Below are 16,113 nucleotides of genomic sequence, written 5' to 3' on the forward strand. Positions count from 1 at the left end.
GTAGGATACATTTATTGTCCCTAAAAAAATTAAACATATGGTAGCTTTTCCAGCTGCAAACCCGGGGACTGGGAGGGAGCGCACTCAGCGCAGCCTCGGGAGCGCACCTAGTGTAGAGCTACCTAGGATTTCGTTATCTGATCAACTTTTAAAAATGTTGCTTTGTACATTGACTGGATATATTCACTACAGTATTAAGCCTAACATTGAGCTTATAAATAATGGTCTAATATGCATACACTTCTACTTAAGCTTTAGGCTACATCTCGAGCCTGTCTGTCTTTGTTCTGTTGTGCAATTACGCACCTGGCTTCTCCACTGACACAGCTATTCCTCTTAAATATTGAGGAGTCCCAGGAAAAGACAAGAGTACAAAAGCTATTTGGACCCTTTATTTCTTCTTTAGCCTACTAACCTCCCATTGGAGGATAGATGCACGCGTGCACTCCCTTGCTGAATGTAAAATAGGCTACAGCTTTACGAGCGGGGAGTTGGAAAGGAGAAGCCCATATTTTCCTATAGTAGGCCAATCTTAACACCCGGCTACATCCTGACAAAATACACCATATGAGTGGCCTGCTAATGTACCTTTCTTGTGCTTCTAAACTGTCGCGAATAGACCTGAACTGATCCAAATGGTTGCATAATCAGACCTATAGGCTGTAGGCCTATGTAGTTATTTCGGAATGAAACAAAACAGGACGTTTGAGCGGTTATTCAAATGAGCCTACATCACTGCAGTTTACAGCTTATGGACAATAATTGTGTACTCACTTCATAACAAGAATACATTCCTCGTTGCACTGTGTTGTTGTAGCCCAGGTACAATAATGTATTGTCTAAAAACGTAGTCCTATGCCTAATCAATAATGGAACTTTGCGTGCCCGTGAACCACAGTGCGCAGCCTGGAGGAACGTACTGCAGATTTGCCATTTCATAAACTTGTAACGGACTTTGACAGGTAAATATTTAGACTATAGCTGCAATATTTAGCTAATGCATGGCCTAATATCTAGCTAATATTTAGCTTCTTACTTCAGCTACACATCACTAGCCTCTTTTTTCCAGCTGTGCCCGTGGGTAACATGCTATAACAAGCCTCTCTGCAATAGGCGATTCCTCTTCTGGTGAATTCCCAGGAAAGCTATAGGCTACAAAAGCTATAGGGCATTTATTTGTATTCTTTTTTTTATTACAAAGCCTAATAGCCTATTCAGGGAAATAAGCAGGCTTTCTTTTACTAATTGCTGAATGTAAAACAGGCCTACAGCATAGAAAATCAATTTCGGGGAAAATTGAAGAGAGAAAGTGTGTTGGTGTGATTGATCACGTTTGACCTGTTATGATTATAACATTGTTGCACTGATGCATTGCAAATAGTTGAACAGGACATAGCCTAGATGAGCACAGTGAAAAATAAGACACAAAGGAATTGACAACCATTAGAAAAATGGAAATCACTTGCAAACCACTTGAGCAACGAGGCAATGAGATGCTGTAAAATATGTACAGGCTCTGCGTTTGTTGTTCAATTGCTACATTTAAATATGAGTTACTATATTATTTTTTCATTTGACCTAGATGTACACTGAAGTGTTATTTGCAGTTGTCACTATGACAATGAACACACCCTGAAAGCACTGGTCTGAACCAGTATCTGTGCGTTAGAGACCTCGTGAATGGTCTAGTGTTACCACCTTATTAATAGGCAGTGTGCAGAAGAATGTTTTGATCAGTTGATTGACAGGTGCAGGCCTGCAGGCCTGCAGAACAATAAACAATAAACTTTCCTCTAGTGTGGATGCTCACCAAGGTTTTATAGTTATGTAGACTATAGTTTATCGTTATAGTTATTGGCTTTGTGGAGGCCCTAATCTCATACACAACACAATTCACGTAAATATCACAACATAAGTACTAGTAGGTTTGAGAACTTGAATGAAATTCATATACAGTTACACTTCCACTTGTTTACTTGACTTTTATACTCTATAAAGTGACTCCTTCAAATAACTTTTCAAGCTTTTTCAAGCAGAAATTTGCATCCTGTAGCACAAACTCAAAAAGTTCTGGGACACTGTAAAGTCCATGGAGAATAAGAGCACCTCTTCCCAGCTGCCCACTGCACTGAGACTAGGTAACACTGTCACCACCGATAAATCCACTATAACTGAGAATTTCAAAAAGCACTTTTTTACCGCTGGCCATGCTTTCCACCTGGCTACCCCTACCCTGATCAACAGCCCTCCACCCCCCACAGCAACTCGCCCAAGCTTCCCCAATTCTCCTTCACCCAAATCCAGATAGCTGATGTTCTGAATGAGTTGCAAAATCTGGACCCCTACAAATCAGCCGGGCTAGACAATCTGGACCCTCTCTTTCTAAAATTATCTGCAGAAATTGTTGCAACACCTATTACTAGCCTGTTCAACCTCTCTTTCGTATCATCTGAGATTCGCATAGATTGGAAAGCTGCCAAAGTCATCCCCCTCAAAGAGGGAGACACTCTAGACCCAAACTGCTACAGACCTATATCTATCCTACCCTGCCTTTCTAAGGTCTTCGAAAGCCAAGTTAACAAACAGGTTACCGACCATTTAGAATCCCACCGTACCTTCTCCGCTATGCATTCTGGTTTCAGAGGTGGTCATGGGTGCACCTCAGCCACGCTCAAGGTCCTAAACGATATCATAACCATCAATAAGAGACATTACTGTGCAGCCGTATTCATTGACCTGGCTAAGGCTTTCGACTCTGTCAATCACAACATTCTTATTGGCAGACTCAACAGCCTTGGTTTCGCCTGGTTCACCAACTACTTCTCTGATAGAGTTCAGTGTGTCAAATCGGAGGGCCTGTTGCCAGGGCCTCTGGCAGTCTCTATGGGGGTGCCACAGGGTTAAATTCTGGGGCAGACTCTCTTCTCTGTATACATCAATGATGTCGCTCTTGCTGCGGGTGATTCTTTGATCCACCTCTACGCAGATGACACCATTCTGTATGCCTCTGGCCCTTCTTTGGACACTGTGTTAACTAACCTCCAGACGAGCTTCAATGCCATACAATTCTCCTTCCGTGGCCTCCAACTGCTCTTAAATGCAAGTAAAATTAAATGCATGCTCTTCAACCGATCGCTGCCCACACCTGCCCGTCCGTCCAGCATCACTACTCTGGACGGTTCTGACTTGGGAATATGTGGACAACTATAAATACCTATGTGTCTGGTTATACTGTAAACTCTCCTTCTAGACTCACATTAAGCATCTCCAATCCAAAATTACATCTAGAATCAGCTTACTATTTTGCAACAAAGCATCCTTCTCTCATGCTGCAAAACATACCCTCGTAAAACTGACCATCCTGCCGATCCTCGACTTTGGCGATGTCATTTACAAAATAGCCTCCAACACTCTACTCAACAAATTGGATGCAGTCTATCACAGTGCCATCCGTTTTGTCACCAAAGCCCCATATACTACCCACCACGCGACCTGTACTCTCTTGTTGGCTGGCCCTCGCTTCATATTCGTCGCCAAACCCACTGGCTCCAGGTCATCTACAACTCTCAACGAGGTAAAGCCCCGCCTTATCTCAGCTCACTGGTCACCATAGTAGCACCCACCTGTAGCATGCGCTCCAGCAGGTATATCTCACTGGTCACCCCCCAAATCCAATTCTTCCAGTTCTTTGCTGCCAATGACTGGAACGAACTGCAAAAATCACTAAAGCTGGAGACTCATATCTCCCTCACTAGCTTTAAGCACCAGCTGTCAGAGCAGCTCACACATCACTGCACCTGTACATACTGTAGCTCATCTTTAAATAGCTCATCCAATCTACCTCATCCCCATACTGTATTTATTTATTTATCTTGCTTCTTTGCACCCCAGTATCTCTACTTGCACATTCATCTCCTGCACATCCTACCATTCCAGTGTTTAATTGCTATATTGTAATTACTTCGCCACCATGGCCTATTTATTGCCTTACCTCCATTAACCTTCCTCATTTGCACATGCTGTATATAGACTTTTTCTACTGTATTATTTATTTTATGTTTGTTTATTCCATGTGTAACTCTGTGTTGTTGTATGTGTCGAACTGCTTTGCTTTATCTTGGCCTGGTTGCAGTTGCAAATGAGAACTTGTTCTCAACTAGCCTACCTGGTTAAATAAAGGTGAAATAAAAATGTTTTTTTTAAATGACCTACCGCAGAAGTAAAGCAGAAATCGAATCCATCACTTCCGTTGTTTGGCTGTGCCCATAGCAACGTTCGAAAATGAGGTGGATGCGATTAATGAATCTAGTGTTCTGTTCTCCATGATGTTCAGATCACAGCGGGTACCAGATCGACCAGGCAACGCATTATGACACAACGCCTCCTGTACGACTTCCATCTGCAACTTCAGGTGCTGTTCAAACCACTTTAAAGAGCACATACAGTAGATTACTCTCTATTTACTTCCTTATTTTACTTCTTTAGCTTTCAGTTGGTCCCTTTGATCATAAGAACCTTTGAGGTTAGCAGTTGCACTATCCTTGCTTCAGGCAGTTAGATTGGGTATGTCATTTTAGGCTAAATTAAAAAATATATATACAAAAAATTAAAGGGTCAGCTCCTTAAGAGGTTATTAAAGAGACACACAACTCAAAGATAGAATGAAAATCAAGATTGTTCATGTCATGACAGATTTCGTGTAGCTAACTTTTGCAATATTGCTATGAGGATTTATGACAATCCAATGTCTAATAAAACATTACCCAAAGGTAGACAGGCAGCACAAGGAAGTTGGCAGAAAAATACCATCCCGGGAAACTATGGTGCTAACAGTTTACAGGGCTGTATTGATTAGGGCAAAACGTAGCAAAACGTTTTACAACGAAACGTTACAATGAGCGTTTCTTTTTGGACAAGTCCAGGTAGTCCCTCCCTGTTTCAGTCTGTTTTCTTCCATTTATTGCCTAATGAACACAATCCAGGTAATATTACCTCATCACGAGGACTGACGATTAGGTGTTTGCTGAAATCTAACCAAGAAATGTACAAATGTAGCATCTTAATTTTAGCCAGTTTGCTACAGCAAGAAAATTATCCTGCAGCAATAGGAAATGTGAATTATAATGTGGATTATAATCAATGGACATTTTTGTAGGGTTTGATACATTTGTCTGAAATTTCAAAGTGGAAATTACAAACTTCAGAAGCCTTTTTAAAACCTCAAATGCACTACAAGTTGTACAGGAAAGTTCTCCTGAAAAAGGGTGATCAAATTAAGATCCAACATCTGTAGAGTGTTTGCCTCTTTGGCATTTTATACTTTCTCAATGATTTAGCCTTAACAAAGACACACAATATGTCAGAGGTGTAGCAGCATTACTCGGTTAGCATGAAGGTTATTAGGGATAACTCTAATGGGACAGATAAGGCTGGGGGAAACAATTTCACTCTAAAGATGTTAGTTTCTATTAGAGTGTGTTATCTGCAGTGTGTTTTTTCATTGTCAGCTAGTTATTCTACTGCGTTTGTCAAAAGGATGTGAAGTATAGTACACTATACTATCTAGGTACTATCTAGAACCGAAAAGGGTTATTTGGCTGTCCCCATAGGAGAACCCTTTGCATAGGAGAACCCTTTGAAGAACCCTTATTGGTTCCACAAAGAACCCTTTTGGTTCCAGGTTCTACATGGAACCAAATGGGTTATACCTGCAACCAAAAATAGTTCTACCTGGAACCAAAAAGGGTTCTGCTATGGGGACAACCTATTGGAAATGTCAGGGACAGCTGTCTATCGTTGTCTCTGATTGGGAATCATACTTAGGCAGCCCTTTCCCTCCTTTCAGTGTGGGTAGTTAACTTTGTTTGTGGCACTTAGCCCTGTAAGCTTCACGGTTGTTTCTTTCTTTTGTTGGCGACGTTTTAAATAAAAAGGAAAATGTACGCTCACCACGCTGCACTTTGGTCCACTTCTTTTGACGGCCGTGACAGGAAACCTTTTTTTAACCACCTCTATTTGATTTGTTTTAATCAAAGTTGATCATCAGCAGCTAACACTTATTTACACAGTGTAAATATTGACTCACGACACACCCATGCAATGTGATGGGGGGGGGGGCTCCCCTTTCAAGCCACCCAAAACCACTTCCTTGTGCAATCAAGGACCATGTAAGTGTGTGAACCAATAAACCATGATGTATTGTAAGTTGTGTGTGCATGCCGTTCTTTGTAAGTTCACTTGTTTGTACTGTAATTATGGGAATGAATTGTGTTTGCCAAGTCAATGGGTGGACATGATCTGTAATGAATAAATAGGATGTGTAGTGCTTTCTATTAGCTTAACATATTATATATCCTCCGTATTGTTAGTGCTGAAAGTAAGCCTATATGATGGATGGCTTTCTATTCGTTCAACACTCTTTATTAAGCTCATAATTCCCCAGTAATAGCTAGGCTGTCAGCTGTGTTTAATTAGATGTCCTCGTGTCTCCCAGGTCATGTTTCGATGAGGTTCAGGGGGTTGAGGAAGATGAGTCTATTCCCTGTAGGAGAGGCTGCTCTGGGCAATCTGGGCCTTTCTGAGGACGACATCAGGAATGAGATGGAAAATGGTGAGGGATGAAGAAGGGAGAGCCTACGGCACATCCATAGAAATGGAGTTACTAGAATTGTATTCCTATGGGCACAACCACTGTTGAGAATGCCTGTCCATTCTCCCGGTAGAAATATGATGTTTCTCTTTTCAATCGGTTCAGGACAATGTTATCCATTGAAGTCATATTCTGGATACACTGATTGAAGTAAAATAAGTCTTTATATACTATCTTTATAGCTCAATCATAACCCTCCATCACTTCTTATACTTAAATCACAATGATTTAACTCATATATGATTATATTCATATTTTTATATTCCAACTCCGATCTAAAGGCATACTATGATTAATAACCTCACAGATCTGTCTTATCTTGTCTTTGTCCAACAGAGGAACAGAACTTGGTCAAAGAGCTGGTTGCCATGTCAACGAGGGACAGAATCAAGGCCATCCGAGACCTCCCTATGAGCTTTGATGACAAGAAACACATCAGGTACAGTTGTCATGTCATAGGTCAAAAGGTGCCTGTTTTCGTACAGTTTTACTATGGAAAGTTTAACTTGTGACCAGGGGTAGTAAAATAAGTACTATGTACAAGGGTAGGTAGGTCATCGAGTGTGCAGTTATGTAGGCTTGCGATGTGAGATCATTGGGGGGGAACAGTCGCACACACAGACACACACACACACACCAACACACATACACACCTTCTTGCGGTATGCGGGTAAGGAAGAAGTGTTTACCATAAGCGCATCGCATCGGCCAAGTCCAAAGTTTACAGCCACACAGCCAGCCAAGAGCACTGTGCAACTTTTGACAGGTCATATATTTTATGAAGAGATAATGCTGTGATGTGCGTATCATCATACGCTACATAACTGTATCAGACTGTAATCTTTACGTTTGTTTGATCTCTTATCTCCTAGGGGCCAAGTGTTGGCGTTGAAATCATTCAAAAAATCCCGGCAACTGAACTGCTTTTCAGACTGCTCGACGACTGTCTCACTGGTGAGCAGTTTGACTCTCTGACATCTTTGTGTCTCTCTGTGTGTCCTCCTGTCCTGATGCCCAACTTTACTTCCTGTGTGTCCTTGTACTGCACAAGCAGTGTCCTATTAGACTATGGCAAAGTGCAACGCTTCTTGTGGTTGGCTATCACTAAATCATTATGCCTTTTATGAGCAAGGGTGCCAGGGTGACATTCTGTCTCTGCATTCAGCGACACTTGAACATTGGCAAAAGCAGAAACAGACTGCCACCATGCAGGCCATACAATAACTTTCTACTTACATTAAACATTATTACTGTTCCATCATCCACATCCTCTATTGACAATTACACCTATTCTGTGACAGCTGTGCTATGAAATCTATGACAGTGCATTTGTGACATACAAGACCCCCACCACTGTTCTCAGACCAGTCTTCCCCCACAGGCGTTCCGCAGGTGCGGTGCTAACATGACTTTAGCCAAGCAGACCCTGGAACTGTGGCGGGGTACCATGAAGGAGGTCGGGGGTAAATTTGGCACGGGGGTCCTCTCCTACTTCAAGTTCCTAAAATGGCTGCTGATGTTCAACATCTTCTCCTTCCTGGTCAACTTTGGTTTCATCACCATCCCCCAGCTCATCTATCACCCCACGCCAGACATCCCCGCTGGGGTCAGCTTCAAAGGGCTAGAGATACTGACCGGAGCGGTTTGTTGTTGGTTACTATTCACGCTACTTCTGGTCGAGGCTTTTGAGTGAATCATTCCATAGCAGCATACGCTACGAATCTGAGCAACATATTTGTTATACGACTCCCCGTACTGTAAAGTCAGCATACAGTGAACAGTTACTGTGTGGTAAAAATGTTTTATTTTGATGTATCTATTTTCCCCACAGGGTTATTTCAGCCACACAGTGATGTATTATGGCGGCTACAGTAATAAAACACAAGGGACAGGGGGCCGGTCTGAGTACAATATGCAGCTGGCCTACTTCTTCACCGTAGCAGCCTACATGGTGTTGTGTGGAGCCGCCCTCATCTACAGGTCAGTATGGGATGGGACTGCACAGTGATCATGTAACAGTAACATTGTATTGACCACTATTAACTCTGCTTTGGTCATTTATGTCATGCATGCTTTGGTTTCCGTGTGCTTCTTCATTGGTTTCAAGTGCCAGTAAATAATTTATCAAAGCCAGTTGATCTCAAATGTATGATGTCAATCAAATCCACAATGCCATGACATTCACATCACACCTTTATATATTTATTGAACCTTTCCTTCATGTTGTAATAGTGCAGTAAAGGGACCCTTGTTCTCTCTCGTTCTCTCTGTCTCTCTCAATTCGATTCAAGGGGCTTTATTGGCACGGGAAACATATGTTAACATTGCCAAAGCAAGTGAAGTAGATAATATACAAAAGTGAAATAAACAATAAAAATGAACAGTAAACATTACACTCACAGAAGTTCCAAAAGAATAAAAAATGTCATATTTTATATATATATATATATATAGTGTTGTAGCGATATGTAAATGGTTAAAGTACAAAAGGGAAAATAAATAAAAATAATAAATAAAATATTGGTTGTATTTACAAGTGTACGAGTCTGCTGTTAATGATAATGCAGAGGAGGTTCCCCAAGGTTGTCTGTCTGTCTGTCTGTCTGTCTGTCTGTCTGTCTGTCTGTCTGTCTGTCTGTCTGTCTGTCTGTCTCTGTCTCTGTCTCTGTCTCTGTCTCTGTCTCTGTCTCTGTCTCTGTCTCAAAATTCAATTCAAGGGCTTTATTGGCATGGGAAGCACATGTTAACATTGCCAAAGCAAGTGAAATAAATAACAAACAAGACTGAAGTAAACAATACAATTGAATTTTACATTTTTTTATTTCACCTTTATTTAACCATGCAGGCTAGTTGAGAACAAGTTCTCATTTGCAATTGTGACCTGGCCAAGATAAAGCAAAGCAGTTCGACACATACAACAACACAGAGTTACATATGGAATAAACAAACATACAATCAATAATACAGTAGAAAAATCTATATACATCATGTGCAAATGAGGTAGGATAGGAGAGTTAAGGCAATAAATAGGCCATGGTGGCAAATAATTACAATATTGCAATTAAACATTGAAATGGTAGGATGTGCAGAAGATTAATGTGCAAGTAGGGATACTGGTGCTTATAGCTAGTAAGGAGTCTCCAGCTTCAGAGATTTTTGCAGTTCGTTCCAGTCATTGGCAGCAGAGAACTGGAAGGAGAGGTGGCCAAAGGAAGAATTGGCTCTGGGGGTGACCAGTGAGATATACCTGCTGGAGCGCATGCTATGGGTGGGTGCTGCTATTGTGACCAGTGAGCTGAGATTAGGCGGGGCTATACTGCAGAGACTTGTAGATGACCTGGAGCCAGTGGGGTTTGGCGACGAGTATGAAGCGAGGGCCAGCCAACGAGAGCGTACAGGTCGCAGTGGTGGGTGGTATAAGGGGCTTTGGTGACAAAACGGATGGCACTGTGATAGACTGCATCCAATTTGTTGAATATAGTGTTGGAGGCTATTTTGTAAATTACATCGCCGAAGTCGAGGATGGTCAGTTTTACGAGGGTATGTTTGGCAGCTAGAGAGAAGGATGTTTTGTTGCGAAATAGGAAGCTGATTCTAGATTTAATTTTGGATTGGAGATGTTTAATGTGAGTCTGGAAGGAATCTTTACAGTCTAACCAGACACCTAGGTATTTGTAGTTGTCCACATATTCTAATAATATGCATATTTTATATTCTTTGCTTGAGTAGCAGGAAGTTGAAATTGGGCACGCTATTTATCCAAAAGTGAAAATGCTGCCCCCTTTACCTTAAGTTAACTTGGCTTTCAAAGACCTAGAAAGGAAGGGTAGAATAGATATAGGTCTGTAGCAGTTTGGGTCTAGAGAGTCTCCCCCTTTGAAGAGGGGGATGTCCACGGCAGCTTTCCAATCTTTGGGGATCTCAGACGATACGAAAGAGAGGTTGAACAGGCTAGTAATAGGGGTTGCAACAATTTCGGCAGATAATTTTAGAAATAGAGGTTCCAGATTGTCTAGCCCGGCTGATTTGTAGGGGTCCAGATTTTGCAGTTCTTTCAGAACATCAGCTATCTGGATTTGGGTGAAGGAGAAGTGGGGGAGGTTTGGGCGAGTTGCTGTGGGCAGGGCTGTTGACCGGGGTAGCCAGGTGGAAAGCATGGCTAGCCGTAGTAATATGCTTATTGAAATTCTCAGTTATAGTGGATTTATCAGTGGTGACAGTGTTTCCTAGCCTCAGTGTAGTGGGCAGCTGGGAGGAGGTGCTCTTATTCTCCATGGACTTTACAGTGTCCCAGAACTTTTTAAGTTTGTACTACAGCATGCACATTTCTGTTTGAAAAACCTAGCCTTAACTTTCCTAACTGCCTGTGTATATTGTTTCCTAACTTCCCTAAAAAGTTGCATATCACGGGGGCTATTCGATGCTAATGCAGAACACCACAGGATGTTTTTGTGCTGGTCAAGGGCAGACAGGTCTGGAGTGAACCAAGGGCTATATCTATTCCTAGTTCTACATTTTTTGAATGGAGCATGCTTATTTAATATGGTGAGGAAGGCACTTTTAAAGAATAACCAGGCATCCTCTACTGACAGGAGGAGGTCAATATCATTCCAGGATACCCTGGCCAGGTCAATTAGAAAAGCCTGTTCGCAGAAGTGTTTTAGGGAGTGTTTGACAGTGATGAGGGGTGGTCGTTTGACTGCAGACCCATTACGGATGCAGGCAATGAGGCAGTGATCGCTGAGATCTTGGTTGAAAACAGCAGAGGTGTATTTGGAGGGCGAGTTAGTTAGGATGATATCTATAAGGATGCCCGTGTTTACGGATTTGGGGTTGTACCTGGTAGGTTCATTGATAATTTGTGTGAGATTGAGGGCATCAAGCTTAGATTGTAGGATGGCCGGGGTGTTAAGCATGTCCCAGTTTAGGTCACCTAGAAGCACGAGCTCAGAAGATAGATGGGGGGCAATCAATTCACATACGGTGTCCAGGGCACAGCTGGGGGCAGAGGGTGGTCTATAGCAAGCGGCAACGGTGAGAGACATGTTTCTGGAAAGGTGCATTTTTAGAAGTAGAAGCTCGAATTGTTATGGTACAGACCTGGATAGTAAGATAGAACTCTGCAGGCTATCTCTGCAGTAGATTGCAACACCACCCCCTTTGGCAGTTCTATCTTGGCTGAAAATGTTATAGTTAGGAATGGAAATTTCAGGGTTTTGGGTGGTTTTCCTAAGCCAGGATTCAGACATGGCTAAGACATTTGGGTTGGCAGAATGTGCTAAAGCAGTGAATAAAGCAAACTGAGGGAGTAGGCTTCTAATGTCATGCATGAAACCAAGGCTTTTACGGTTACAGAAGTCAACAAATGAGAGCACCTGGGGAGTAGGAGTGGAGCTAGGCACTGCATGTCCTGGATTAACCTCTACATCACCAGAGGAACAGAGGAGAAGTAGGATAAGGGTACGGCTAAAGGCTATAAGAACTGACCGTCTAGCGTTTTCAGAGCAGAGAGTAAAGGGAGCAGGTTTCTGGGCAGGATAGCATAGATTCAAGGCATAATGTACAGACAAAGGTATGGTAGGAAGAGAGTACATTGGAGGTAAACCTAGGCATTGAGTGATGAAGAGAGAGATATAGTCTCTAGAGTCGTTTAAACCAGGTGATGTCATCACATATATGGGAGGTGGAACAACATGGTTGGTTAAGGCATTGAGCAGGGCTACAGGCTCTACAGTGAAATAAGACAGTAATCACTAACCAGGACAGTAATGAACAAGGCATATTGATATTAGGGAGAGGCATGCATAGCCAAGTGATCGTATGGGTCCAGTGAGTGGTTGAGCTGGCCTGGGACACGGCAATTCAGACAGTTAGCAGGCCGGTGCTATTAAGCTAGCAGTTAGCAGGCCGGGGCTAGCAAGCTAGCATAAGGGCCTTAGAGGGATGTCACAATGGGGGTAAAATCTGTTTTTGCCTCCTCGTGCAGTGACGTCGATAGACCAGTCGTGGAATTAGTAGGGTTCCAAGTAGCAGAGGGGTCAAGTCCAATTGGCAAAACGGGTATACTGGTCCAAGAAATTGTCCGGTGGATCAGTTAACAGTCTAATATGCTATAGATAGCTAGCAAGCCACGGTTACCAGAATGGTCTTTCAGGGGATGCCGTGCCTCAGGGGCCTGTTATGTGTGTATTCCAGTTGTGAAGGATCGGCGGGGTTCCGTGCCCCGTACCGGCAGTAGAAGGTGTCCGGATATTGTAGCCGAGGAATGGGCTTCAAGAGTAGCCCAGGAGCCCTAGCCGGGAGATGGGTCTAGCATGGGCTAGCCCCAGGCTAGTTGGTGCTTGCTACAGGACGGAAACGTTAGCCAGGAGTAGTCAACGGTTGCGGTTAGCTAGCTGCCATGATCCAGATGAAAGGGTTCAGAGTTTGCGGTAGGAATCCGGGGATATGGAGAGAAAAATAGGTCCGGTATGCTCGGGTTTGAAACACGTTGTACAAACTGGCTAGAGCTTTCCGAGCTAAAGGTTAGCTGACTGATAACTGGTAGCTAGTTAGCTAGCTAGCTTCAGTTGAGGTATTCCAGTTTGGAGGTAAATAGAAATACTTTTTTAAAAAAAACAGATCCACACTACATTGGGTGAGGCGGGTTGCAGCAGATTATTTTGAAGTTGAGGTTTAGGAAAATATTAAAAAGAATGCGAAGAAAAAGGTATAAAAAGACATATACAAGACAAGACAAAGACGTCTGACTGCTACGTCATCTTGGATTCAAAATTAACAGTAAACATTACACTCACATAAGTTCCAAAAGAATAAAGACATTTCAAATGTCACATTATGTCTATATACAGTGTTGTAGCGATGTTAAAGTACAAAAGGGAAAATAAATCAACTTAAAAATAAAAATTTGTGTAGCAGACCCTCATGCCACATTGAGTGAAAGGCTTTTTTCAATCAACAAAGCATGAGAAGACTTTGCCTTTGTTTTGGTTTGTTTGTCAATTAGGGTGTGCAGAGTGAATACGTGGTCTGTCGGTAAAAAATTTGGTACAAAGCCCATTTGACATTTGCTCAGTACATTGTTTTCACTGAGGAAATGTATGAGTCTGCTGTTAATCATAATGTAGAGGATTTTCCCAAGGTTGCTGTTGACTCATATCCCACTGTAGTTATTGGGGTCAAATTTATCTTCACTTTTGTGGATTGTTGACCTCCCCCCTCTCTCTCTCTGCAGCATGGCCAGCTCGTTCAGGAAGAAGTATGTCCTTGCAGACTCAGGCTTGGGTGGAGCCTGGCAGCTCCTGTGTAGCTGGGACTTCAGTGTGACTAACGAGAAAGCCGTACGACAGCGCAAGAACAATCTGCGCATCCAACTCAAGGTCACTTTCACTGTAATCTCGGAAACCAGAACCAAATCTTGTGTGAGCTGGCCAGTTATCAGGCTTTTACAAGCGACTAATGTCACTGTTTTGATAAACTATTACTGTAGCTTTGTTGACCTCATGGCCATCTCAGTACTGTAGCTTTGTTGACCTCATGGCCATATCATAACTGTAGCATTGTTACAAGAAAGAATGTAATATCGCTGAACAAATCCCACATTTGCGAGACTAGATAAATGCCCAGTACTTGTGACTCAGTACTTATCTGCTCTTCCATGCATAGAATACTCTGCACTCTGACTTGTTAGGGGGCCCAAATAGGATCTCTCTCAGATAACCAACTGTGAAATAACTTTGAAATAATGTTTCCATTCCCCACCAGGAGTCCTTATCAGAAAAGGTCCAGGTGGCCCTGCTACCTCTGACAGAGAGGCTGAAGCACTATGGGGTTTTTCTGGGTACCTGGCTCCTCTCCACGGGCATGGCCTTGGGCTGTGGCGCCAGTGTCTACTTCCTGTGTCAATATGACACATGGGTATGGTACATTTTATTAACTTTCATATAACCAGGAAGTCCCATTGAGGTCAGAAGAACTCTTTCCCAAGGGAGACCTTACGTAAACGTTGTGACACGATGACACGTGGCTTCCTGATAAGGCTTGTGTTGTTAATGTATGATCCGGGGATCAGCTGACCCTGATCCATCTAAGTATGATGAAGACCAGGTGGTGATTACTTTGAATCAGGTGTGTTAGTGCTGGGCTAAAACAAATGCCTCACACTGTGTAGCTCCGGGACCAGTGTCGATGACTATTGTATAAGACATACCCTTGTATACAGTAATTCAAAGTGTGTCATAGTGTATGTGTGTACCTGAGCATGTCTGCATCATATAGCATCAATACAATACTACTTTCCTGGCAGTACAGGGTCTTTATAATGGTGTTAGTGGGACATCATTGCTACACTTCCACCAAATGATTATTCTATCGTTTTTTTCAATTTAACCTTCATTTAACCTTCATTTAACTAGGCAAGTCAGTTAAAAACAAATTCTTATTTACAATGACGGCCTACACCGGCCAAACCCGGATGCCCTATGGGACGCCCAATCACAGCCGGTTGTGATACAGCCTGGATTCGAACCAAGGTGCCTGTAGTGACGTCTCTAACACTGAGATGCAGTGCCTTAGACCACTGCGCCACTCGGGAGCACCTAAGACTTACCCTACACCATTGTGTCACCACTGATTTATTGTTAATGGAAGCTCAAGTGTTTGTGTTTCCATCAGGAGTGTGACGATAAAGACTTGGGGAGAGCAGAATCAACAACATCTGCATCATCAAGACTGTTGCTTTGTGACAAGGTGTTAAAGTCCACAGTTAGCCATTGTTATGTAAATGCCAGCTGAAAAGTAAATCTCAAATGGAAACTGGACACTTTATCTTGCTAAAGCTGTGATTGATTAAGTCCAGACTTTAGTGTCTTATCTTTTCTCCAGGCTGGTTGCTTCTATGCACTGACCTGGAAACAGCTCACTCTCTCCAAATCCTCTTTTTAACATGGGGGAAACACAAAACTGTCCTTAGATCAGGACAAACTGACCTACTATGGTATCTTTCCAGCGGACGAGGCAGTCAGCGGACAAAGCTTCTTCCGGCTCTCTCCTGGAGGAGGCTGCTACTCTCCTCCTCCCCTTTGTGGTGTCCCTGATCAATCTGGTCGTCCCTCTCTTCTACTCTCTGTTCAAAAAGATAGAACACTACTCCAACCCTCGCATGCAGGTCTATGCCATCATAGTCAGGTTAGAGATGGACACAAAACACATTTAAAAATACATACACTACCGGTCAAAAGTTTAGATACACCTACTCATTCAAGGGTTTTTCTTTATTATATATTTTCTATATTTTGATTTGTTTAGCACTTTTTTGGTTACTACATGATTCCATATGTGTTCTTTCATAGTTTTGATGTCTTCACTATTATTCTACAATGTAGTTTAATAGTAAAAGTAAAGAAAAACCCTAGAATGAGTAGGTGTGTCCAAACTTTTGACTTCTACTGTATATTGAAATCGAT

General features: G+C 42.5%; 1 protein-coding gene across 2 annotated transcripts in view; it reads left to right on the forward strand.

Moving 5' to 3' along the window:
- The window catches only part of LOC110485738 (transmembrane channel-like protein 5), a 30,848-nt gene that overhangs the window by 3,992 nt on the left and 10,743 nt on the right, over positions 1–16,113 (forward strand). For both annotated transcript variants that reach the window (XM_021556891.3, XM_021556892.3), the window contains exons 4-12: positions 4,334–4,411; positions 6,494–6,610; positions 6,986–7,088; positions 7,522–7,603; positions 8,031–8,291; positions 8,481–8,629; positions 13,884–14,028; positions 14,414–14,566; positions 15,657–15,835. In XM_021556891.3, coding sequence (XP_021412566.3) covers positions 4,334–4,411; positions 6,494–6,610; positions 6,986–7,088; positions 7,522–7,603; positions 8,031–8,291; positions 8,481–8,629; positions 13,884–14,028; positions 14,414–14,566; positions 15,657–15,835 — 1,267 coding nt within the window. The remainder of the gene's footprint in view (positions 1–4,333; positions 4,412–6,493; positions 6,611–6,985; positions 7,089–7,521; positions 7,604–8,030; positions 8,292–8,480; positions 8,630–13,883; positions 14,029–14,413; positions 14,567–15,656; positions 15,836–16,113) is intronic.

The sequence above is a fragment of the Oncorhynchus mykiss genome, chromosome 13 (assembly GCF_057628025.1).
Source record: "Oncorhynchus mykiss isolate SJ-2025 chromosome 13, ASM5762802v1, whole genome shotgun sequence".
In the NCBI taxonomy this organism is placed as follows: domain Eukaryota; kingdom Metazoa; phylum Chordata; class Actinopteri; order Salmoniformes; family Salmonidae; genus Oncorhynchus; species Oncorhynchus mykiss.